Below are 25017 nucleotides of genomic sequence, written 5' to 3'. Positions count from 1 at the left end.
AATCCCTCTTTAGATCTATTAAATTTGAGAGAGTTTTGCACTTTTTACAACTCAGGGCATCCCAAATATCTTTACAGTCAATGTAGGAAATCTAATCGCCAACGTCACTTTTGGCTCATTATCCCTCAACACATCCCATGATTTTCACATTGCAATGCATTTTACTTGCTGACTTCAGTTTTAATTAGCATCCAGTATTAAGTACCAGTGTTCAATATCTTTCAGCCTGCCTAACAGTAAAAGAAGTTTCCACCTGCTTCTTTAAACAGCTGGTCCCATGGTTGGCAAGCACTCAGCTCACCAGTCTTTTAATTCATGCTCTATTTTTAAATAGTGTTGGGTGTTTTCTACCTGCCTGACCCACTGGAGACTCGCCCAAACCTGCAAGATGACTGAATTGGTGACCACATTGTCTTATCTACTCTGAAAAGTGATAATTACCATTTTTTGGCCATATCTACTCTGAAAAGTGATAATTACCATTTTTTGGCCAATTAAGCTCAGTTTAAATCTAATAGGATAATTACACCGAAGTAGAAAGAAAAAGCAAAGAAAAAAAAGCAGTACAATTCTTGACACAAATTTTCAAAACAAAAAGTCTTCAGTATTGCTAAAAAAAGAGACATGCTATCAAAGCTTTTTGATTTGCACTCATCAGGACAGTGCCTCATTTCAAAGGGAGCAACAATTTATACTTCGTGAGAAAGGGGTGCTGATTGGTTGGTAAATTGGTTCTGATTGGTTGAGGCCTTGCCATGAAGAATGAACCAAGGAGCGAGCTTTTGTCCCTCATGCTTTTGTTTAATTCAGAAAGGCTCAATACCTGGATTATGTTCCTTTTGAGGACTGGTCCCTGTGTATGAATGTGTAATTTCTAGCAAAAGTAAGTGAGCTACTTTGCGAGCCTGGCTGATAATCATAAATTGGTTGTTAGTGTAATTCTTAGCACACTTGGGGTTGTTCAGCTACCCAATTACAGGATCATCTAATGTTAGACATTGTGTTCTGAGTTTGCGAGCACAGGCTGGTTGAGTATGGTCAGTACTCTGCTCATTTCGAACAGCCGAAGGGATGTACAGATTTATATGATTTACCAGTGATTGGGACGTATGGCCTACAGACCTAGCATTGCACTGGTACCGAAATTCATATACCACATCACTCATTTGTGTGATAGGCAGATCACCCTTATGAAAAAAACTTTCGTTTTTTAAAAATTGCTTTTGACAATCTATACATTGTATAGATATGTGAAGAAAGGAACTGGGGGCCACAGACTATTTTTCAGTTGTATGCCTTTACCTTGCAGTTAAGCAGACTCATTTGGCAATCAAATGCCATCTTCTAAATTACTGGGCAATTAAGATATTAACCATTTTCTAATACTTAATTAAATGTACAGTATAGCAATCTCAAGGTCTTTGTTTGACACCTAACAGCAATGGTAATCACATTTTATACATTTTTCAATAGCTGTAAATGTTTTTAAACACTTTACAACCTGACTCCTTCGAACAAAATTCCCTTTATATTCAGCTATTAGATACAGTAGATAAAATTTACTTTTCCTTAAGTTTACTATGTAAATTCGCATTGTCCAAACCTGAACCCTATTCCATTTCTGTGTACAAGGAGTGATACTAACAACAAAGGCTGGCTATCCCATTGAGACTGAATATACCTGCACAGTTTCATACGCCAGCCATTCTTTTGACATTCTCTTTCAGCTACTGCTAGTTGAAGAGAAGCACATTTCCTCTGTCTCTTAAGTTGCATATAAAAGTGTAATACAGAAACTTATTTGACTTGATGCAGGGCCAAATTTATATTTTTGCTGTATGTTATTAAAACCTATAACCATACTCCATGTTTATCTCTCTCTCCCCACCCCCCACAATCCCCTTACCCTTTGAATCTTGTAACTCACATATTTGTTCAAAATAGATTTATAGAAAGACAGAGGCGAATTGAATTCATGTGCTCCACAAGGTTGCCGTTTGGGGGGGTGGGGGTGGATGGTAAGTAGACCTCAGGTAACTGTAGTGAAATCACCACTTGCCTATGTGGAAAGTGACTTGGCATTCTTGTACAGGTCACATGACAATGGTAGCCATCTTGGCCTACCTGCAAAAAGCATTGTAAAGGGCAGGAAAATGGCAGAACCATCTTGAAGAAGCTTCAACCCAAGGAGAGACAGAGAAAAGCATGTAATAAACAGCTTCTGGTCTGCTGTAAAGTAACTAGGCGGCTATAAGTGCCATGTCCGTAGAACAGAAGTAAGAAACACTCTCTCCTCCCTGTAAACATGATTCCATCTATTAAGCCCACCTGCAAAAGCAAACTCTGGCAATTTGACAGTGGAAACCATCACAGCTGCAGAGACAATCCTGCAACTTCAAAAACTTCAATTCAGACAGTGCAACATCTTGACTTCAAAAATATCAGGCCTGTACCGAATATAGGATATTCTTTTATTTTTTCTTAAGCAACTTCCACAGCAATAGAGTGAAAAAAACTTGCCCTTTAAGTAAAAAAGGCTTCGCTGCTGGGCTATTTTAAATTGACACACGCACGTGCTCGCACACTCCTACCCCATGGGCGACTTTGGGGAAACACCTCTTCAAAGCGTCCTTGACAATTGGGTGCTCAGGTCCAGCATTTAATCCATTTGTAAATCAGCCAAATTTTAACTTTACCTTTCTCCTTCTATTTCCAATTTCCTTACTGTAGAGTCAAATTGTTAAAATCAAATGAGAATCTGTCGCAGCAAGCTATCTGGAATTACTAACAATAGAAGTTAAGATGGTTAGTTTTGATGCACAGATGTTTTGTAGAACAGGAGGTCTTAACCTGGCACCCAGAAACTGGTTTTGAGGCCCTAAAATTCTTCAAATTTGTTCCTAAGTTTGAAGAGGGAGATGTAGAATCCATTTTTACCAATTGAGTAGATAGCTATCAGCTACATTGACCACAAGAACATTTTTAAGGCTGAGCTAGAAGATTTGTGATTAACAAGGGGGTGAAAGGTTATTGGGGATTGGCAGGAATATGGGGTTGAGGTTACAATCGATCAGTCATGATCTTATTGAATGACAGAGCAGGCTCAAAGGCCCAGTGCCCTACTCTGTATGTATATATGTACGTACGTACGTATAAGAGAACCTTACTCTCAAGACAGCTGTTGACGTACAGAACCTGAGGTTGCTAATTATCAGCTGGAGAGTATTGATGAGGGAACTGTCAAGACTTTGCACTATGTTGAGAGGTAGTCCAAGCCTTACAAGCACAAGACAATGGAGAGAAGGAAGAGATATTTACAGAAGGGTCAGCAGAAAGATCAAGGCCAAGGTACAGGATGTAAATATTGCAGAGGACACCACGAGAAAGAAAAGATAACATGTCCAGCATGGGTAAAGCAGTGCTGTAACTGCAAGAAGCTGAATCACTTTGCATGCAAGTGTTTTGTTGGAAAGAAGAAAAGCAAGCTGATAAAGATGGTTTGTGGAGAGATGATGGACAATGATCCTGACGAATCACTACACCCTAGAACAGATTGGTATTGTCAAGTCTCAAGGCAAAAATGGTTTGTGACTATTGGAATGATGACTGTGGAAGGAGAACATCATATTAATGGGCCTTAACTTCCAGCTCTGCAGCGTCGGATTGTCGGGGAGGGGGGTACTCCAAAAATGCACTGGGGAATCCCCTTTGGAAGCTCTCGGGTAAGGTTTGCACGGCAATTGCCTAGAAGTGCATACTTTCCCTGGGCAATTGCCCTGCACTGGGCACCATCTGAAAATGCGATTTAAATTGCAAACTTCGTATGGTTCTGACTGGGTTACACCAATAGTTACCCAGAAAGAGTTAGAAGGATTAAAAGCACTTCTAACCTCTTGGTAACTATTGTACAGCCCCAGACTGATCCCCCTCCCTCCCCCGACCCCATAGTCCCCCCCCCGACCACGATTGCCCCACTACCTGGCCTGGAGGAGTCTCCCGACTATCCCCCTACCCACATAGGACTTCCCCAAGCAGGCTCAACTCTCACCTATAATCCCCCAGGCCTGACCCTAGGCCCAACACCTTCTCCAGCCAGGGCCCAACCCGTCACCTCTGAGGCCCAAGGCCTGACACCCTCCAGCACCCTTCGCCTGATGCTCTCCCTACCTGACTCCCCTCCCCCCGACTCCCTACCTGACTCAGTGCCTGATCTCTATCCCCTCCCCCCGAGATCCGGCCCCACCAAACTGATTTTTTTTCCCACCCTCCCTCCAAATCCTATGCACATACCTTTGACACTTACCTTCTCCCTGGCCTATGAAGGACCTTTATATTTCAATGGACCTTTAAACTTACCTGGTGCCATATAAAAAGGAGGCAAGGCCTCCTTCACTTCAACTCTCCTGGGCTTCGACACTAGGCCCAGGCACGCTGCACTGCCTGGATCTCACCCGGCCTGAGTTGGGAGGTCGGGCAAGACAGGCTGGGAAAACAAATCTGGTAAGAAACTGGGCATGGAGTGGCAATCCAATGTTGATTGCCACTCAGAGGAAGTTCAGGCCCAATATGAAGTGTCAGACAACTGGTGTTACATGCAGCATCGTGAACTGCACAGACCTGTGTGAAGTTGCTCAAGATGGTGACACAAAAATGAAGCCGAAGATAAAGTTGAGGCTATATGGTGGAACAATGCTCACCCCAAGAGGTGAAACTAAACTGAGAGCCCAATGCAATGGGAAGAAGGAAGATTTGCAGTTCCAAATAGTAGACACTAAGCAAAATTCACTCAGCTTAAACAAGTTAAAAGCTTGGACTGATAATACTCCATGTACCAGAAGAGATTTGCAGTTTTTTCCATGACACAAAGCCATTAGCTGTTGAACATATCCTAAAAATTACAAAAATGGTTTAATGGTTCTTGGATGTCTTCCTGGTGAATATCATGAAGTAGATAAGAGTGAGAGAACATCAGCATCTTCCAAGGAGAGTTGCAGTTGCTCTCAAGTCCAGCCTGAAAGACAAGATAGAGAAATTTGTAAAGATGGGAGCAATCAAGAAAGTGACAGCTCCTACAGATTGGATTAGCAGCATGGTAGCAGTGAAACAACCTGGAAAGCTGAGTGTGTGCATAGAATCAAAGGTCCTCAAGAAAGCTTTGAAGAGATCTCACTACCCCATGCCAACCATTGAAGAAATCTTGCCCCAATGTGCCAAGGTAAAGTTCTTTAATACCCTAGATGCAAAGGATGGATACTGGCAAATGAAGTTGGATGAAAGCTGTTTCCTGACTACGTCCTGGAGGCCATTTGGGAGGTACAGATGTTTGCTTGTGCTATTCAGCATCTCAGCTGCTCTGGAAGAGTATTAACGCCAACAGCAAGAAATAGTCAGTGATCTTCCAGGAGTGGAAGCGATTGTGGATGATCTGCTGGTGTTATGGATGTGGTGATATGATGGAAGAAGCCATTGCAGACCATGATCAGAATCTAGTGAGACTGGTAAAGAGAGCTTGCTAAATGAACCTGAAGCTAAATAAGAAGAAACTGTAACTGAAGATGGCTGAAGTACATAGGTCATATACTGACAGTGAAAGGAGTTCGCCCTGATCCTGATAAAAGTGAGAGTGGCAACAGAGATAAAGCAACCAACAGATGTGAAAGCAGTGAAGTGATTTGTTGGATTTGTGAACTACCTAGCAAAGTTCCTGCCCAATTTGTCATCAGAGCATGAACCTCTTCACAAGCTCGCTGCAAAGGATGTTCACTGGTATTTGGGCACAGAAGACGAAGCAGCTTTCACTCTCATCAAGCAACTAGTGATGGCAACGTCAGTGCTGAAGTACTATGATGTTAACGCTGAAGCTATGCTACAGTATAATGCCAGTGAAACCGGACTTGGAGTAATCCTCATGTAGCAAGAATAGCCAGTTGCATTTGCATCCAGAGCATTAATGCAAACTGAATGATGCTATGCACAGGTTGAGAAAGAGTGCCTGGCTATTGTCTTTGCTTGTGAGTATTTTAATCTGTATCTGTTTGGGAGAGGCAAAGCGATGGTGGAGTCTGACCACAAGCAACTTCAAAGCATCTTTATCAAACTGCTTCTATCTGCTCCAAAGCATCTGCAAAGGATGTCACTTCATTTGCAGCGATATTATTTGGAAATGAAGTACAAACAGGGGAAACGGATGTAAACTGCTGACATGCTGTCAAGAGCCGCACTCCCTTTGAAGGAAGTTGATGCTAGTACAGTGTGTGAAATCTTCCAGATTCAATGAGAAGCAACAGCATTGCATGCTCTGGAAGTCATCAACCCAGCAGAGACATTGAATCTGACAGGCAAGGGTCTTGCTCAGATCAAGCAAACTATGCAATGAGATGCAACTCTCCAAGTGCTGCAGGAAGTAGTGATGAAAAAATGGCCTGTAACCATCTGAACCATATTGCTATATGAGTATTGAAGATACAAAGATGAAGTGATTGCCCAGGTTGGCATCCTGTACGAAGAAACCTGGAGTCATTATCCCTATGCAGGTTAGAAAAGAGATACTGAAGTGCATCCATGTAAATAATCAAGGAATAGGGTCTAGTCTGAGAAAGGCAAGAGAAGTGCTCTACTGGCCAAATATGAGCAATGAGATTAAGGACCATATCAGCCAGTGCAGTGCTTATAATGAACATCAAGCTAACCAAACTAAAGAGCCACTCATGACTCGTAACATCCCAGACAGATCATGGATGAAGCTTGGAGTAGACTTTTTCACTTTTCCTGGAACTGATTGTTTTGTTACAGTTGACTATTATTCAGACAACCGAGAGTTGGATAAGCTGACGTCAATGACGACCAGTGAGATTGCAGAATGCCTGAAAGTACACTTCTGTGGTCATGGCGTTCCTGACATTGTGATGAGTCACAATGGCCCTCAATTCATGAGTGAAGAATTCAGGCGCTTCATAAATGATTGGGAAATTTGGCACTGCAATCATCTCCACACTATCACTAGTCAAATGGAAAGGCTGAGGCAGTAATGAAAATTGATAAAGGGGTCATCAAAATATGAAGTAGACCTAGCACAGATGTGCACAAGCCAACCCTAGAGTGGAGAAACACACCTACTGAAGGCATGAAAAGTAGTCCAGCACAGTGGCTAATGTCATGCCACACCCACATACTCTTCAAAAAACTAAAAAACCACCGAATCCAGAAATGGTAACAGAATGAATGACAAAATCAAAGTGAAACAACAGAAAGCCAAATTTCACTTTGATAAAGTTGCCAAATCATTTCCAGAGCTGGGAAATGGAGAGCCAGTCAGAGTGCAGACACTGAACCCTCAACAAAAGTCAGCCCATTTGACAGAAGTATATGTGCAACCGGGGAAGCTGTTCCTTTACATCAGACAGCCAATGAGAAGATGTGATTTCACCAACTGCACAAGGAATTGAACGACCATCACTACCAGAGGTCAGTTATTCTCAACAAAGACAACAGATCAGCAGCAAAACTCGCCACGGCAATGACATTTCCCAAGAGGCAACATCACCCAAGAATGAGTGGATACCAGATGAACAGCCAATAACAACCTGCACACATAATATTGGAAGACCTGAACATTTTAGATATTATATTTTCAATGCATGTATAGAGACAGATGAAAGTGGGATGGACAGAGCAGAATTCTCTGTACATGCATGATGATTTTCCTTGTAGACGATGTATGTGGGTAACTTGCTACTGCAAATGATAGTGTATCTAGGCCATTTCTTTTTATGAAAAGCGGGATGTTTAGAGCAGTGTCTTTGTGCACTGTGGCTTACCATAGGCTTGCCATAGTCATGTGACCACTGATGTCATCCTTTGTGTGTAAAGGCTCGAGAGCAGAAGCCATTTGATCCACTACTTGGAACACACGAGAGAATGTTTTGAGGTACCGTTCGTAAAAATGCACTTAAAGAGTGAGCTTGGTTCGGGCTAGTAACAGTGGGTATAATGCCAAGTGTACCCTTGCAAGGGGTTGACCTTTTACTGGAGAATAACCCAGCAGACTGGAAGGTGTTACCTCCAAAAATTCAAGGAGCGTCCAGAGAGGCTATAGAGGCTGGAGGAAAAGCAGCAGAATTCTGTAGAGTGCAGAAAGCTGGAAAGGTTCAGAGGCCTTGCAAGGGCGATGGAATCCTGGAGATTGAGGTGGCTCAGGTGAAGCCACTCGAGTCTAAAGAGGCTGAAACCAGGCAAGTGGAATGAAATGAGGTCAAGGAAGGACCTGTGGAATTTAAAACAGATGAAGGGAGTGATCCAGAAATTGGGTTGGCAGACAGTTCTTCTGAGTTAAACAGGGACCAGGGAAGTCCCAGAACAGGTAAAGACACCGTAAGGGAGATGACTTAGTCGAAGAACCTGAGGAAAGTCAAATTGTTCAAATAGGAAAGATAAAGGCTGAAGATTTGCCTGGAGCATGACTCGTAGAAATCTTCTTTCCAAATTTGGAGGGGGACCAGAGGCATTCACAAACAGAAACAGTTAGTGAGGGAGTTGCCTCACCCAATGAAGGAGCTGCAGGGCAGGGCAGCATAAGCTAGCCAGCCACCTGTGAGCAGGGATGTCCCAAAAGACATGGGCCAGAGTGGGGACCAACCCATCCCCACAGTAACCGCACTGATGAAATCAGTACCCCTTAAGCCAAACCATGCTTGTAACAGCCCAAAAGGAAGTTCAGGTGTTGCTGATACCTTCCAGGGGTCTGAAACAGATGTACCCTCCATTACCCTAGAAATTCAAATTCTCAGTGAGCAGACACCTGAAGTAACAAGCTCCTAGATTTTGGAATAAAACGTAAAATGCAGGAAAAACTCAGCAGGTCTGAGTTTGTGGTGAGAGAAACAGAGTTAACATTGAGTCCATATGACTCTTCAGAGCTTAGATTTTGGACGTAGCCAAGATTTTGGATGTAGCCAACCAAGGGTTAACAGCTTCACAACACCTTTCTCCAGCCAAGCAATCAATTAGCATATTTAAAGCCTTTGTAACCAAGACAACCTAGTGAAATTTGATCACTCTAGGAACCAGCATGAATTCTAAACCTTCCTAACTGTTTTAAGAGTCCTATGCCTGATAATATCATCAATCCTGAACTTCTGTACACTGTCATCCAAATACCTCCGCCAGATAAAGCGTAATTGGAAAATATTAGGAGAGAAAGAATGCAATAGGAAACTGTATTGCATCAGCCAGCTGTGTGTCTGTGTGAGAAAAAAATCCAGTGTATGTTTTTCTTTTATCCTTTGTTTCATAAGAAAAAAGTGGAAATTCCATTCTTTTCCTCGAAGGGAAGAGGAATATTCGTTATTAAAATATAAATTTTTAGAAAACTGTTTTAGAGGTTACATTTTTTTTTTAAAAAACCTTAAAAACTGTTTCCAAAGTTGGCTGAGGGTCACCTAACTTTCTCCTTGTGGATTTGGACAGGAACCCCTTCAGCCAAAGAGCAGACATCTTCAGACACAAATTTAAAATTCAAAAAGTGTTTCAAAAAAGTAAACAGGAACTCATTGGATGGTTTTTCCTCCAAACACAGATGAGGCACTAAGGTGTGAACAACCTTGACCCTTTTGACCATTACGGGGGGGGTGGGTGGGTGAGGAGACTTCGGATAACTGATGGAATATGGAAAATGACTCAGCATTTTTGTACAATTCACATGATAAAAGTGGCCATCTTGGCTTACCTGCAAAAAACATTGACAAGGGCCAGAAGCAGGCAGATTCACAGAGAACCAACTTGAAGAAGCATTAATCCAGGGAGAGATAGAGAAGGGCATCTAAAAACAGCTGGTCTGCTGTAAAATAACTAGGCAGCTAAAAGTGCCACGCCTGCAGAACATATGACCATGTGAGTTAGGAGCAGGAGTAGGCCACTCGTCCCTTTGGCTGATCTGACTGTAACCTCCCACCTACCACCTTCACCTCCTTGTCTATCAAGAATCTATCTACCTCTGCTTTGAAAACATTAAAATAATATACCTCCATTGCCTTTTGAGGAAGTGAGTTCTAAAGACACTACCCACTGAGAGAAATTTTTTTTTCTAATCTCTGTCCTAAATGGGTGACCCCCTTATTTCTAAACACTGACCCCCTAGTTCTAGTTTCTTCCAGAAGAGCAGACATCCTCTTCACATCCACCCTGTCAAGGCTCCTCAGGATCTTATGTTTCAATCAAGTCGCCTCTTACTAAAACTCCAGCAGATAAAGCCTAGCCTGTCCAATCTTTCCTCATAAGACAACCCACCCATTCTTGGCATTAATAAACCTTCTCTGAACTGCTTCTAATGCATTTACATCCTTAAATAAAGAGACCAATATGGTATGCAGTACTCCAGATGTGGTCTTAGCAACGTTCTGTACAACTGAAGCATAACCTCCCTCTTTTTATATTCAATCCCCCTTGCAATAAACGATAACATTTAGCTTTCCTAACTGCTTGCTGCACATACATGTTACCCTTTTGTGATCCATGCGCTAGGACACAGATCCTTCTGCATCCCAGAGCTCTGCAATCTTACCATTTTAGTTGATAAGTATCTTTTTTTATCTTCCTTCCAAAATGGACAATTTCACATTTTCCCACATATACTCCATTCACCAGATCTTTGGTGACTCATTTTGTCCCCTTGTAGTCTCCTCATGTCCTCTTCATAATATACTTTCCTACCTATCTTTTTGTTATCGACAAATTTAGCAACCATACCTTCTGTCCCTTCATCCAAGTCCCTTATATAAATTGTTAAAAGTTGAAGCCCCAGCATTGTCCCTGTTGCACACCACTCATTACAACCCATCAACCAGTAAATGACCCATTTATGGCAACCCTCTGTTTCCTGTTAGCTAGCCAATCTTCTATCCCTGCCAATATGTTACATCCTACACCATAAACTTTTATTTTCTGCAATAACCTTTGATGTGGCACCTTATTAAATGCCTTCTGGAAATCTAAGTACAGTACATCCTCTGGTTCCCCTTCATCCACGACACATGTGACTCCTACAAAGAACTCCAATAAATTGGCTTTCAGAAGCCATGTTGACTCTGCCTGATTGCCTTAAATTCTTCCAAGTGCCCTGCCATAACATCTTTAATAATAGCTTCCAACATTTTCTCTATGACAGATGTTAAGTTAACTGGCCTGTAGTTTCTTGCTTTCTGACTCCCTCCCCATTTGAATAAAGGAGTTACATTTTCTATTTTCCGATCTAAGTAAGGAAGGAACTTCTCTCCCCCCTGTCAATCTGATTCCATCTACAAAGCTCACCTGTTAAAGCAGCTCTGGCAGTTCAACAGTGGAAGCCAGTTGCAGAGACAATCCTACAACTTCAAAATCTTCATTTCAGATAATGCAACATCTCGACTTCAAAAATATCAGGCCTGTACCAAATATAAAAATTGGATCAGTTTAGTTCAAAAGTACCATTTTATCTTCATTTGTAATGAAACTTTGTGTGTGTATATGTTAGTAACTTTATCTTTCCTTAAGAAGCTTCCAGAGTAATAGTGTGCATAGCGGGGCTGAGCGGCTGAAGACATGTCTGTCTGGGACCCTGAACAAAAGGGGCTATTTGGCAGTATCACAGAAACTCACGCCTCGTTATCTATGAAGAGATGCTAATGACCCCAGTGAACTACAGAGACCAAATCCAAAGGGCACTATACAAAGGCCATCTGCATTTCAGAACCCAGGCTTGCCAACCAGAGTCTACCAGTCTGCTAGGACAAAGAGCCCTGCAATCTTCCTTTCAAATTATTAATGGCTAGGACATTTAATCTCGGAGACCCAGCTGAAGAATACACATCCTTTGTCAAAGATGGTGTGGAGAGATGGGAGTCATGTGACAGGAACTTCTAGCTGGGAGAACCAGTTATACTGTCTTGCTGTACTGCAAAGCTCATCTTTCCATCTACCAAGCAGCAGCACAGAAAAGGGGCTCTGTCCAGGTTTGAATGCCTGGCTTCATCCACATTGTTCCTACTGGAGCTTCTGCACCATTGCCAACAAGACGGATTCATCTCTGCATGTCTATCTCGTGGAAATCAGCACTACTGGAAAAGGACATCATTTCAGCCTGCCAACCTCTGAAGGAATACACCATTGGACTATGATTCTGGACTCACGTGAAACAATAATTCTTCTCTGTGATCTTTGCCCAGTAAATCTCTCTTTCTCTATCCGTCTTTTTATTGTATGAGTGAAAAGGAGGCAACATTGCTACCCTCCTCCCATGTTTGAGTGTTTACAACTAAACTAACCCTCTGAGTTCATCCTATCACAAGTTTGCTGTGGGGTTATTAATAGAAATTGGATCACACTTATTGGAGGGGTTAGGAAAGACGACACGGCTTATAAAAGGGGAAATCAAAATCAAAACGCCTTTTTGTTTACAGACGGTTGGTGAGGGGAGAAATCAGGGCTGTTTAAATTAAACCCCCCCCCACTGCCTGTAACAAATGAAATAAACTAGCCTTTTCTTTAAGTAAAAAGGCTTTGCTGCTGGGTTATTTTAAATTGAATTTCTCACTCTACAGGTAAGAAAATAAAGACACACAAACAAACGCATTGCTCATGGGCGACCTTGGGGAAACACCTTTGAAAGTCTCAGTGACACTTATGAAAGCATTTTATTTTGCTAGCTATTTTTAAAATGCTAGACTTTCATATCTAATACTGCAGCCCTATGTAAGCATTTGGATTTTTGTTTCTGCACAGGGTCATCAGCATAGGTTGATGAAATTTAAATTGCTGACTTTTCACCTTGAAGTTATGGATTTATTTCAGCCCAAACCAGGACAATTAAAAGGGCCATTCGGCCCGTTGGGCCTGCATTGCCATTTGATAATATCATGTCTGATCTGATTGAGGCTCAGCTCTACTTTCCTGTCTACCCAGTATATCCTTTGGGTTGGATGTTTTTGGCAGTAGGGGGAGGTGGCTTGGCATGTAAAATATGACGAATGGCTAGCCTACCACCTTCCTGCCCACCCCAAATCTGAGCTTGTTAACAAGCCAATTGGCCCGAATGTTATGCTGCCCACGCCATAATATGGTGTGGGCAGACCATCTTTTTAACCAAAATGGTTAGAAGACAGGAATGAAAGGGGGGTGGCTATGTCCTTCATTGGGTGCCGTGTGCGCGTGGGAGGCACCCCTCACCCAAAGATGGTACACCCACTTTGTGCCTTCCCACCTGGCCTCCAAAACCCGATCCCCTCCCTAAGGTGCCCGATCCCTCCCCACCTTAAAACCCCAGGGCTTACCTTTGTCCGGGATCCATTGCTCTTCTTCCCAAAGCTTGTTTGCAGTCTTGGCAGTGTTTATTACTGAGTTCTGGCGATTTTGGGACTGCTGGAGTTGCCAGCCAATCAAATTGGCTAACTGCTCTTGAGGGTGGGACCTCTTTCTACTGAGGGGTTGAAGTTCCACTCTGCTCGTTTAGGCCTCCCCCAACATGTTATTGCCGCAGGGCGACCTTTTAAAAAAAATTTCGGTTTGAAACCAACTTTAGTAATGCTGGGGACAAGCAATATGTTAAAATTCCCACCCCCATAAAATTCAGCCCTTTGACTCCTTTGTCAATTAAGAATCTATCTAACTCAGCCTTAAAAATATTCCATGTCCCTGCCTACACAGACTAACTACCCTCAGAAGAAATTTTCTCTCCATCTTAAATGGGAGACTCCTTATTTTTAAACTGTGTCCCTTGTTCTAGTCTCTCCTGTCAGGAGAAACATTCTCTCAGCATCAACCTGTCAAGTCCCCTCAGGATCTTATATATTTCAATAAGATCACCTCTTATTCTTCTAAACTTGAATGGATGCAGGCCTGACCTGTCCAACCTTTCCTCTTAGTTTGTTTTGCACTTTTTTTTCACTGTTTTTCACTCCATTTCATGCTGAAAACTCTCACTAACTTTATTTTCTCTAATTGGTACAAATTCCTTTATAAGATGACTCAGGTTGGAAAGTTTGGAAAATATGTGCAGCTAGTGGCTGCTTAGCAGGAAAGAAAATTGGATGATCAGTTATTCCAGCCACTGTGATGCATCTAGTTAACAGTTGGTTACAGAATAGTATAGAGTTCTAACAGTCCTTCACTCAATTATGCTGTCAGCAATTGTGGGCAGGTGCAAGAGAGAATCTTAAAAAGAGGGAAGATAATTCCTAGATGAGGCAGAGCAGTAGTCATTGGGCCAATGTTTCATGCCTTGCATCTTGTCCATTTACACATCCAAGGGGGTGATGTGCCTGCTGATTACAGTAGATTTTTACTGTTGGAAAAATATCTGTTTGTAGAATTTGCAGTAGCTGTTCATTTACACCTGATTGTTCTTAACTGCATTCAAACTCTGAGAGGGGACATTGTGCATTAGAAATTATGTTCAACTTATTTGAGTAAAGGAAGATTTTCAAAGCATGTACAGTTATCAGAAGGGACTAGTTATAGTTGACTATTTTGCTTTTTTTAGGAAAGTACCACTGTCCAGTGATGTACTCTGTCTTCACAAACAACTCGCACATATTGACTGTCAAGACTACTGGAAATGTCTATTCATTTGAGGTGGGTAACAACTGCTTTGATGGACCAGTTCTAAGTGACTTCTCTAATCAGCCTGTAGGCTTCTTTTATTGATTGTGTTTGGAGAGAGGTTTTCATCTGATCTTCAGTTTTCTATTTGTGCCAATTAACCAGTTTAAATTTAAACTGAATAACCTGGGTATATCCAGATTATGCAAACAATTCAATTATCCCTTATACTGTCTCTACTTCATAGACAGTTTCAGCTCTCACAAGCACTCATATTACAGTAATATTCAAACTGAATATTGCTAAATAACAACCCTAAGCTACAAAATTAAATACTTGGAGCAATTACATATAATTTTAAGCACTTGTGCTCTGTCTTTTCTCTCTAGACCATTTTCTTCTTCCTCTTTGTTTTAACTTTTGATTTATTTTGCATTTCACCTATGTCCTCTAATTCTTATTGTTTAAACCCTTTATCACTCCATTTCTTTCTACACACTCAAAAGGCCAGACTTCCAACCAAGTAAAAGTTGGGAACTGATATGCTTTTGCCCTTGATATGATCAGGACAATCTTAGAAGCACAGAAAAGCATCGTATTAGGAAAGGCGGCAACATGATGTGTGAATACACCAATAACCCACTATGCTGCCCAAGCCAGATAAGTAACAATATCCGTGGAATGGTAAAGGTTAACGATCTGAATCTGTACCGTCATTCTCATTCCCGTCCTAATTTCTCATTCAATGAGAATCAACTGAACTCTCAACACATGATCATAAATGATCCTCAGAACTTTCCTGTATGCAGTACATGTTTTTTTCTGTTTTCTCGCAATTTTTCCCTCGAGAATATACAGAATGTGTCTATCATTTTGATTTGCTGTAACAAGAATGCACACAGTAAAAATGTTGCTTGTAATTCTGAACTACAAAATTTTTTGATCCAAAATACCCTTGTCACTCTCTAAATCCTCTCCAATACATCACTGTCCTTTTGCATCTTGAAATGTAACAGTACTCAAAATAAAGGCTGCCCAACATGTTTTACAAGGTTTAAATAACTTCAGCTTGTTTAAAAAAAAATGACCTTGAAGTTATCGAGTGCTCAGTTAATAGTGTTCATAGCAACTCACTTTGTGGGGATGCTTGCTGTGAATGGTGTGTTTGCCAAAAGACACATATCTGTTCTTTTCATGTATTTTTTGTTTCCTCTGCCAGTGTGTATCGTTCTGACCCTGATAGAGACCATGAATGTTCGGAGATATCTGAACACCTAATAATTAACTCTCAGAACTATGCCTCAAGATTTCACGTTTTTAGACAAAAAAAACTTTATTGTATGCAAAAAGAAATTAAACAAAGCAAGCACCGCTAACTTAACGCTATCGTTTTTAAAGACTTATATTATAAATTCAGTTCTACCCGTTACTTCCACCTCCCCACCCCCCTAGATTGTGTTCAGGAGAATTTTCTACAGCAGTATGTGCCCAATCCAACAAGAAAAGATACACTGTTGGACCTGGTTCTTGGAAATGAGGCAGGTCAAGTTGATAAAGTGTCAGTGGGGGCACATTTAGGAGACAGTGATCATTGTATTGTACGTTTTAGCATGATGATAGAAAAGGACGATAGAGCTCCCTGGATGAAAAAGGAGATTGAAAATAAGATAAAGCAGAAAAAGTGTGCTTATGACAGGTGTCAGGTAGAAAATACAATTGAGAACCAAGGGGAATACAGAAGGTTCAGAGGGGAGGTGAAAAAGCATTTAGAGAAGCGAAGAGGGATTATGAGAAAAGACTGGCAGCCAAAATAAAGGGGAATCCCAAATTGGCATATAAATAGTAAAAAGGTGGTAAAAGGAGGAGTAGGGCCAATTAGGGACCCAAAAGGGAATTTACACATGGATGAAGGGGCCATGGCTGATGTATTAAATGAATACTTTGCATCCATCTTTACCAAGGAGGTGGATGCTACCAGTCCATGGTGACAGACGAGGAAACCCTGTCACATGAAAGATTCAAAATTAATAAGGAGGAAGTGTTGAATAGACTGTCGGTACTTAAAGTTGACAAGGCACCGGGACCGGATGAGATGCATCCATGGATTTTGAAGGAAGTGAGAGTAAAAATTGCGGGTGCATTGGTCATAATCTTTCAGTCTTCCCTAGACTCAGGAGTGGTGCCAGAGGACTGGAGAATTGCAAACATTATGCCTTTGTTCAAAAAAGTTTGTAAGGGAAAGTCCAGCAATTACAGACCAGTCACTTTAACTTCAGTGGTGGGCAAGATTCTAGAAACAATTATTCGGGATAGAATTAGTAGCCACATGGAAAAATATGGGTTGATAAGGAAGAGCCAGCATGGATTTCTAAAGGGGAAATCATGTTTAACTGACTTGCTGGAGTTTTTTGAAGAGGTAACAGAAAAGGTCGATGAGGGTAATGCTGTTGATGTGGTGTACGTGGACTTTCAAAAGGCATTTGACCCAGTGCCACAACAACAGACTTGTGAGAAAAGTTATTGCTCATGGAATAAAAGGGACCGTAGCAATGTGGATACAAAAGTGGCTGAAAAATAGGAAGCAGAGAGTAATGGTCAATGGATATTTTTCGGGCTAGAGGAAGGTTTGTAGTGGAGTTCCCCAGGGGCCCGTATTGGGACCCTTGCTTTTCCTGATATTAATTATATCAGTATATTAATTATCTAGATCTTGGTGCGCAGGGGACAATTTCGAAGTTTGTGGATGATACAAAGCTTGGGAGTGTCATGAACTACGAGGAGGATGGTTGGTGGAGTGGGCAGAAAGATGGCCGATGAACTTCAATGCGGAGAAGTGTGAGGTGATGCATTTTGGTCGGAAGAACATGGACAGACAATATAAAAATAAGGGATGAAATTTTGAAGGAGGTGCAGGAGCAGAAAGACTTGGGTGTATATATGCATAGATCACTGAAGGTGGCAGGATATATAATAATATATATATTATATATGTATAATAAAACATATAGTATTTTGGGCTTTATTAATAGGGGCATAGAGTACAAGAGCAGGGAAGTTATGCTGAATTTATATAAGACACTCGTTAGACCTCAGCTGAAATATTGTGTACATTTCTGGGCACCATATTATAGGAAGGATGTGAACACATTGGGGAGAGTGCAGAAGAGGCTTACAAGAATGGTTCCTGGGATGAGAAACTCCAGCTATGAGGATAGATTGAGAGATTAGGACTGTTCTCTTTGGAGTGAAGAAGGCTAAGAGGAGATTTGATAGAGATGCTCAAAATTATGAGGGGGCTGGACAAAGTAGATAGGGAGAAGCTATTCCCACTCGTAAAAGGATTAAGAACGAGAGGGCATAGATTTAAAGTGATTTGCAAAAGAAGCAAGTGTGATGTGAGAAAATCTTTTTCACACAATGAGTGGTTTGGGTCTGGAATGCAGTGCATGGAAGTGTGGTGGAGGCAGGTTTAGTTGAGGCATTCAGGAGGGCATTAGATGATTACTTAAATGGAAACAATGTGCAAGGGTACGGGGAAAAGGCAGGGCAATGGCACTAAGTCATAATGCTCATTTGGAGAGCTGGTGTAGTCATGATGGGCCGAACAGCCTCTTTGTGTGCCGTTAAAATTCTGTGATTCTGATATCAGGCCTATACTCATTGGGGTTTAGAAGAATGAGAAGTGATCTTATTCAAACATATAAGATTTTGAGGGGGCTTGACAAGGTAGATGCTGAGAGAATAATTTCCCTCATGGGGAAATCTAGAACTAGGGGACACAGTTTCAAAATAGGGGTGTCTCCCATTTAAGACTGAGGTGAGGAGGAATTTCTTCTCTCACAGGGTTGTTAATCTTTGGAATTCCCTACCCCAGAGAGCAGTGGAGGATCAGTCATTGAATGTATTCCAGGCTGGGTTAGACAGATTTTTGCTCTACAAAGGAATTGAGGGTTATGGGGGATGATGGTAAGACAGGATATGGAATTAAGGCCACAATCAGATCAGCCACAATCTTATTGAATTGCGGAGCAGCTCGAGGGGCCAAATGGTCTACTTCTGTCCCTATTTCTTACGTTCTTATGTTAGGTATTTGTGGAGCTAGACATTAGCATTGTCACTGCCTTCAGAAAAGGATAGGATAAGGGCAGAAAAATTAGTCACATACTCTTTGTTCTGAAAATGTTACCACATGTTTAATATAACAGTCTAGCATTTCATTGATATGGAATCATAGAAACTTATAGCACAGAAGGAGGCAATTCAGCCCACCATGCCTGTGCTGGACTCTTTGAAAGAGTTGTGCTTAGTCCCACACCCTATGCTTTGTATGTTATCTTGTAAGTTCACCCTCAAAAAACTGTACAACTTCCTTTTGAAATTATTTATGGAATTAGCTTCCATCACCTTTCCATTAGAGAATTCCACATCCCAATCACTCTGAGTGAAACAATTTCTCTTTCAACTTCTCTCTGGATCTTTTGTCAATGATTATTTTAAATCTATGACCCCTGGTTATTGACCCACTCAGGTCAATAGAGGGAGTAGTTCTTCTCTATCTATTCTATCAAAACCATTCTCATCTTGAAAAAACCTCTGTTAGGTCACTTCTTAATCTCCTCTGTTCCAAGGAGAACAGTCTTAACTTTTCCAACCTCCCCATATAATTGATGTCCTTCATTCCTGGTAACATCTGGTAAACTTCCTCGGCACCCTTTCTAATGTCTTTACATCATCCCTGAAGTGTGAGGCCTAGAATTGTCCACAGTACTCCAGCTGAGGTCTAATAAGTGCTTTATCAAATTCCAGCATGGCCTCTTTGCTTTTATATTCTATGCCCCTATTTGTAAATGCAAGTAATCCATCTGCTTTTTTTACCCACCTTATTGATCTTCCATGTCACCTTTAAGCTTCGTATATATGGACACCAAGGTCACTGCTCACCTATTCTTTTTTAAAGTTGTGCTATTTAAACTGTTTTTCCACATTGGTCCTCTCAAAATATAGCACTTCACACTTCTCCACATTGAGCTCCATCAGCCATGCCTACAGCTATTCTCAACACTGTCTGCTACTTTGCCAAGTTGCTTATCATCTTTAAATTTTATAATTGTGTAGGATGTTTATTAAAAGATTAATGGACCCAAAGCTAACCCCTTTGGAATACCATTGCAAACGACCTCCCAATCTGAAAAAAATCCATCTACCAGGGCACTTTGCTTCCTATCACAGAGCCAGTTTTGTATTTATGTCCCCTGCATTCCCCTTAATTCCATCTTTTTAAGAAGTCTCTGGTGTGGCGCTTTGTTGAATGCCTTCTGAGCTTCCATACACACAACATCTAGTGCAGCACTTGGATCAACCTTCTCTGTTATGTTTTTGTTTCTGTTGGGCTGTTGTAAAGAACATGTCTTTTCATTTTCTGTTGGACTGTGGATTGGAATTTCAGTGGCTGCGGTTTGAAAAACATGTCCACTGGAACAAGATGAGAGATATGTACAATGTTGCAGCCTGAAACAGAGTGTGCCATTAAAGACAGGCTGGTGTCGGAAAGGAGTCCTGGACCAAGGGAGCTGCCCGGCAACAACGTTTTAATTGGTTCCCGACCAGGTGACCAGGGTTTTGTGAGGGCAGTGGGCAGAATAGCTCCTAGCCTGAAAGAGAAAAGACCTAAAACCTCTTGCTCCTGTGTGTGGAAGATTCCAGTAATTCCTCCATTAAAAACTAGCTGGCTTTTTCCCCTCATATCTCTATAACCTGCCCTCTCTCTGAAAACCCCCATCAAGAGGCAAAGGGAAAAGCCACTGTTAGAGACATTGAAAAGCAAATGCTCAACCAGTGAACTAAACATTGAAAATGCTGGAAGACCACCTCATGTCATCAACAAGAACTTAAAGGAATTTGGAAGACATTGATCAAAATTAACCCATCGAATCCTGTACTTTGGAATTGATGCTATTGAACTGTTTTATCCCACCCATAAAGTACATGATTTGTGTGTCGTGTGTGTTGTGTGTGTGTGGATTTAAGTAGGGGGTAGAGTTTAAGTTATAGAGTTAGAAGTTAGCAGTTAATATTTGTTTCTTTTGCCACTAATTAAAGACAATTTGTTCAATAAACAGTTATTTACTTAATGAGTTTACAAACCTGGTGCTCATATTCTGTCAACCTAAATTAAACAATTAGATAGAATTGGGACAATCTGGTGGTTTAGTCAAACTTTTCACATTTGTCGCAGCTCGGGGAACAGTGGGGCTTGATATTACAGCACACTATCCCCGGTGAGTCGTGACAGTTACTTCTTCAAAGAATTCAGTCAGGCTAATCAGATCTGATTTGCCTTCAACAACAAATCCATGCTGACCTCCCTTGATTAGCCCATGCCATTTCAATGAAGGTATATTTCATCTTTGATGATGGTTTCCAATAACTTGCGCACCATTGATATTAGACTGACTAGCTTATAGTTTCCTGGTTCATCCCTCTTTATGCAACATTAGTAACTCTTAAGTTCTCTGGCAGTGGTCCTGTGTACAACGATGTTTGAAATATTATAATGATTGCCTCAGCACCCTAGACTGCATTCCATTCTGGTGACTTATGAATTTTCAGTAATGCTAATCTTTTTAGTACATCTTCTCTCTATTATTATCCTTCTCTCTCCTCTTTAGTGTAACCTTTACATCATATTCCTTTGCGAAGACAGATGCAAAGTATTCATTTCATACTTCAGCCGTGCCTTCTGCTCCAGTAAAAAATTTCCCTTTGGGTCCTTAATAGGCCCAATGTTTTCCCTAGCTAACTGCTTACATTTTATATGTTTGTAAAATGTCTTTGGGTTCAATTTATTGTTGCCTGCTTATCTGTTCTCTTAACCTCACTTTGCCTCCCATATTCACTTTTTTCACTTCACTCCTGTACTTTCCATAATCTTCCTGGTTATTACTGATTCTTGCTCCTGATATTAGTCATTAGCCTCCTTATCTGTTTTGTTTTTAACTTTTATTTTCATTGTTATCCAGGGCACATTAGCTTTGAATGCTCAATCTTTTCCCTTCTAAGGAATATTCCTAGTTTGTACCTGAACTATTTCTTCCCTGAATGCCTTCCATTTCTCCTTTACAGCTTTACCCTGCAATTGCCTTATTCAATTTACCTGTGGAAGGTCCCTTGCTAAATCACTGAAATTAGCTTTTCCCCATTTGAGCATTTTTGCCTTTCGATATTTTTCTTTCCATAGTTGCTCTAAACTGAATTATTTTGCTGTTACTGTTAGCAAGATGATCTACTTGAACACACTCCATTTGCCCTGTTCATTTCTCAGAACCGGATTCAACGCTACTTCCTTCCTTGTTAAACTGGAGACATATTGATTGAGAAATTTCTTCTGCTCACGTTTCAGAAATTCCTCTCCTTCCCTACCCATTGCACCATATTTTTCCCAGTCTACAATAGAGACTCCCAGTACCACTACACTGTTTTTGTTATCACCTTTGAAATTTATCATCACGTTTGCTCGTCTACCTCCTCCTCACTGTTTGGAGCTCTATATGAAACAAATTCCAATGACACAGCTGCCCCTCTCTTCCTCCCTTCCTTAACTCAAGCAAAATAGATTCAGTCTTAGAAGCATCTAGATTATTCGTTCTATTCTAAATAATGGAACTAAAATCCATAATTTTTATACAAATCTTTTAATTCTGTTTGGAATAGGTTGTTATTTTTAAGAAACTGTTCTATCTATCTTACAGGACAATAGAGCAATGTTTGCATGCTTGTGTATGTTTCCTCACCATTTATACCTATGTTGGGAAACATCAACAGACATATAATCTTTGGAATAAATAACTGGAGGATGATTTGTTCTCCACACCCCTACCCCACCCCTTCACAACTCTCATCGTTGTAAGTGACATATTAGACTGTGCTTTTATGTCTGAATGACCCATTGAGGTATTGATGTGACAGCATAAACTACAGTAGTGATAGCGTTTGTGCGTTTGCAATATTTCCACAGGCCAACAAATGTTGTGCTAGACAGTAACAGATGGCAAGCTTTGTGCTAGCATCCTTTGGTTTGAGCTAAGGTGTTATTCTACAGCAATATTTAAACATACTGTGTTTGCACGGGAATGGCAAATCCTGCGCAAATCATAGAATTGCTTGTGCTATTATTCACTAAATGTCCTTGTAATAGTCTTAAGTTAAGTCTCCATATCCTCCTCCAACCAGTGATTATCAGGTGAATAGTATGATAGCTTGTTGAGGTGATCAGTCCTCACTTATTGGCCAAGCTGAGAAAGATAGGGCGAAGCGAACCCACAACCAATCAGATCTAAGCTCTGCAGTCCTGCCGCACCCAGTCATGAATGGTGGTGGACAACTAAACAACTCACTGGAGGAGGAGGCCCCATCCGTATCCGCATGCTCAATGATGGAGGAGCCCAGCACAGCAGTGCAAAAGATAAGGCTGAAGCATTCGCAACAATCTTCAGCCAGAAGTGCCGAGTGGATGATCCATCTCGGCCTCCTCTGGAGGTCCCCACCATCACGGATGCCAGTGTTCGGCCAATTTGATTCACCCCACGTGATATCAAGAAACAGCTGAAGGCACTGGATACTGCGAAGGCTATGGGCCCTGACAATATTCCGGTAATAGTACTGAAGACCTTGAGCTCCAGGACTTGCTGCGCCCCCAGCCAAGCTGGCTCAGTACAGCTACCACACAGGCATCTACCTAGCTATGTGGAAAATTGCCCAGGTATGTCCTGTACACAAAAAGCAGGACAAATCCAACCTGGCCAATTACCGCCCCATCAGTCTACTCTCCATCAGTAAAGTAATGGAAGGGGCCATCAATAGTGCTATCAAACAGCACTTGCTTAGCAATAGCCTGCTCACTGATGCCCAGTTTGAGTTCCGCCAGAGCCACTCAGCTCCTGACCTCATTACAGCCTTGGTTCAAACATGGACAAAAGAGCTGAACTCCCGAGGTGAGGTGAGAGTGACTGCCCTTGACATCAAGGCAGCATTTGACCGAGTGTGGCATCAAGGAACCCTAGCAAAACTGGAGTCAATGGGAATCAGGAGGAAACTCTCTGGTGGTTGGAGTCATACCTAGTACAAAGAAAGATGGTTGTGGTTGTTGGAGGTCAGTCATCTCAGCTCCAGGACATCACTGCAGGAGTTCCTCAGGGTCGTGCCCTAGGCCCAACCATATTTAGCTGCTTCACCAGTGACCTTCCTGCCATCATAAGGTCAGAAGTGGCGATGTTCACTGATGATTGCACAATGTTCAGCACCATTCGCGACTCCTCAGATACTGAAGCAGTTCATGTTCAAATGAAGCAAGACCTGGACAATATCCAGGCTTGGGCTGACAAGTGGCAAGTAACATTCATGCCACACAAGTGTCAGGCAATGACCATCTCCAACAAGAGAAAATTCAACCAACTGCCCATGATGTTCAATGACATTACCATCACTGAATCTCCACTATCAACATCCTGGAGGTTACCATTGACCAGAAACTGAACTGGACTACCCATATAAATACTGTGGCTACAAGAGCAAGTCAGAGGCTGGAAATAGTGCCACGAGTAACTCACCTCCTGACTCCCCAAAGCCTGTCCACCATCTACAAGGCACATGTCAGGAGTGTGATGGAGTACTCCCCACTTGCCTGGATGAGTGCAGCTCCCACAACACTCATGAAGCTGGACCCCATCCAGGACAAAGCAGTCCGCTTGATTGGCACCACATCCACAAACATTTACTCCCTTCACCACCAACGCATAGTAGCAGCAGCGTGTACCATCTACAAGATGCACTGCAGGAATTCACCAAGGCTCCTTCGACAGCATCTTCCAAACCCATGGCCACTACCACCTTGAAGGATAAGGGCAGCAGATAGATGGGAACACCCACCACCTGGAAGTTCCCCTCCAGGTCACTCACCAACCTGACTTGGAAATATATCGCCGTTCCTTCACTATCGCTGGGTCAAAATCCTGGAACTCCCTTCCTAACAGCACTGTGGGTGTACCTACACCTCATGAACTGCAGTGGTTCAAGAAGGCAGCTCATCACCACCTTCTCAAGGGCAACTAGGGATGGGCAATAAATGCTGGCCCAACCAGTGAAGCCCACATCCCATGAATGAATAGTTTAAAAAAAAAGTTTCAGGTTTTCAGTGCAATCCATTGGAAGCAATGGATTAGACAGTGTTATGTACAATGAGCCAGAGGACTTCATTGTGAAAATACCAGGAAGTTTGATTATAGGCTTGGGTTGTGAGCTGTGCCAAATTATTACTAAGGAGAATAGACTTTCAATGGGGTTAGAGTTCAGAATGGCCATGCAGATTGTTTTCTGTTACAGGAGGCAGGACACAGAGATTATCGATTTTTTTTTAATACAGGTAACAGATTCTATCCAGATCCTGGATGTAAA

The 25017-nt window shown here is 41.7% G+C and overlaps 1 protein-coding gene across 1 annotated transcript in view; it reads left to right on the top strand.

The window, feature by feature from the left end:
• Positions 1–25017, top strand: part of ppil2 (peptidylprolyl isomerase (cyclophilin)-like 2) — a 406540-nt gene that overhangs the window by 97464 nt on the left and 284059 nt on the right. The window contains exon 7 of the mRNA XM_078553895.1: positions 14510–14601. Within this exon, the coding sequence (XP_078410021.1) occupies positions 14510–14601 (92 nt within the window). The remainder of the gene's footprint in view (positions 1–14509; positions 14602–25017) is intronic.

The sequence above is a fragment of the Cetorhinus maximus genome, chromosome 12 (assembly GCF_964194155.1).
Source record: "Cetorhinus maximus chromosome 12, sCetMax3.hap1.1, whole genome shotgun sequence".
NCBI classification, from domain to species: domain Eukaryota; kingdom Metazoa; phylum Chordata; class Chondrichthyes; order Lamniformes; family Cetorhinidae; genus Cetorhinus; species Cetorhinus maximus.
The sequence above is the reverse complement of the archived record's forward strand: the minus strand, read 5'-3'. Positions and strand labels throughout refer to the sequence as shown.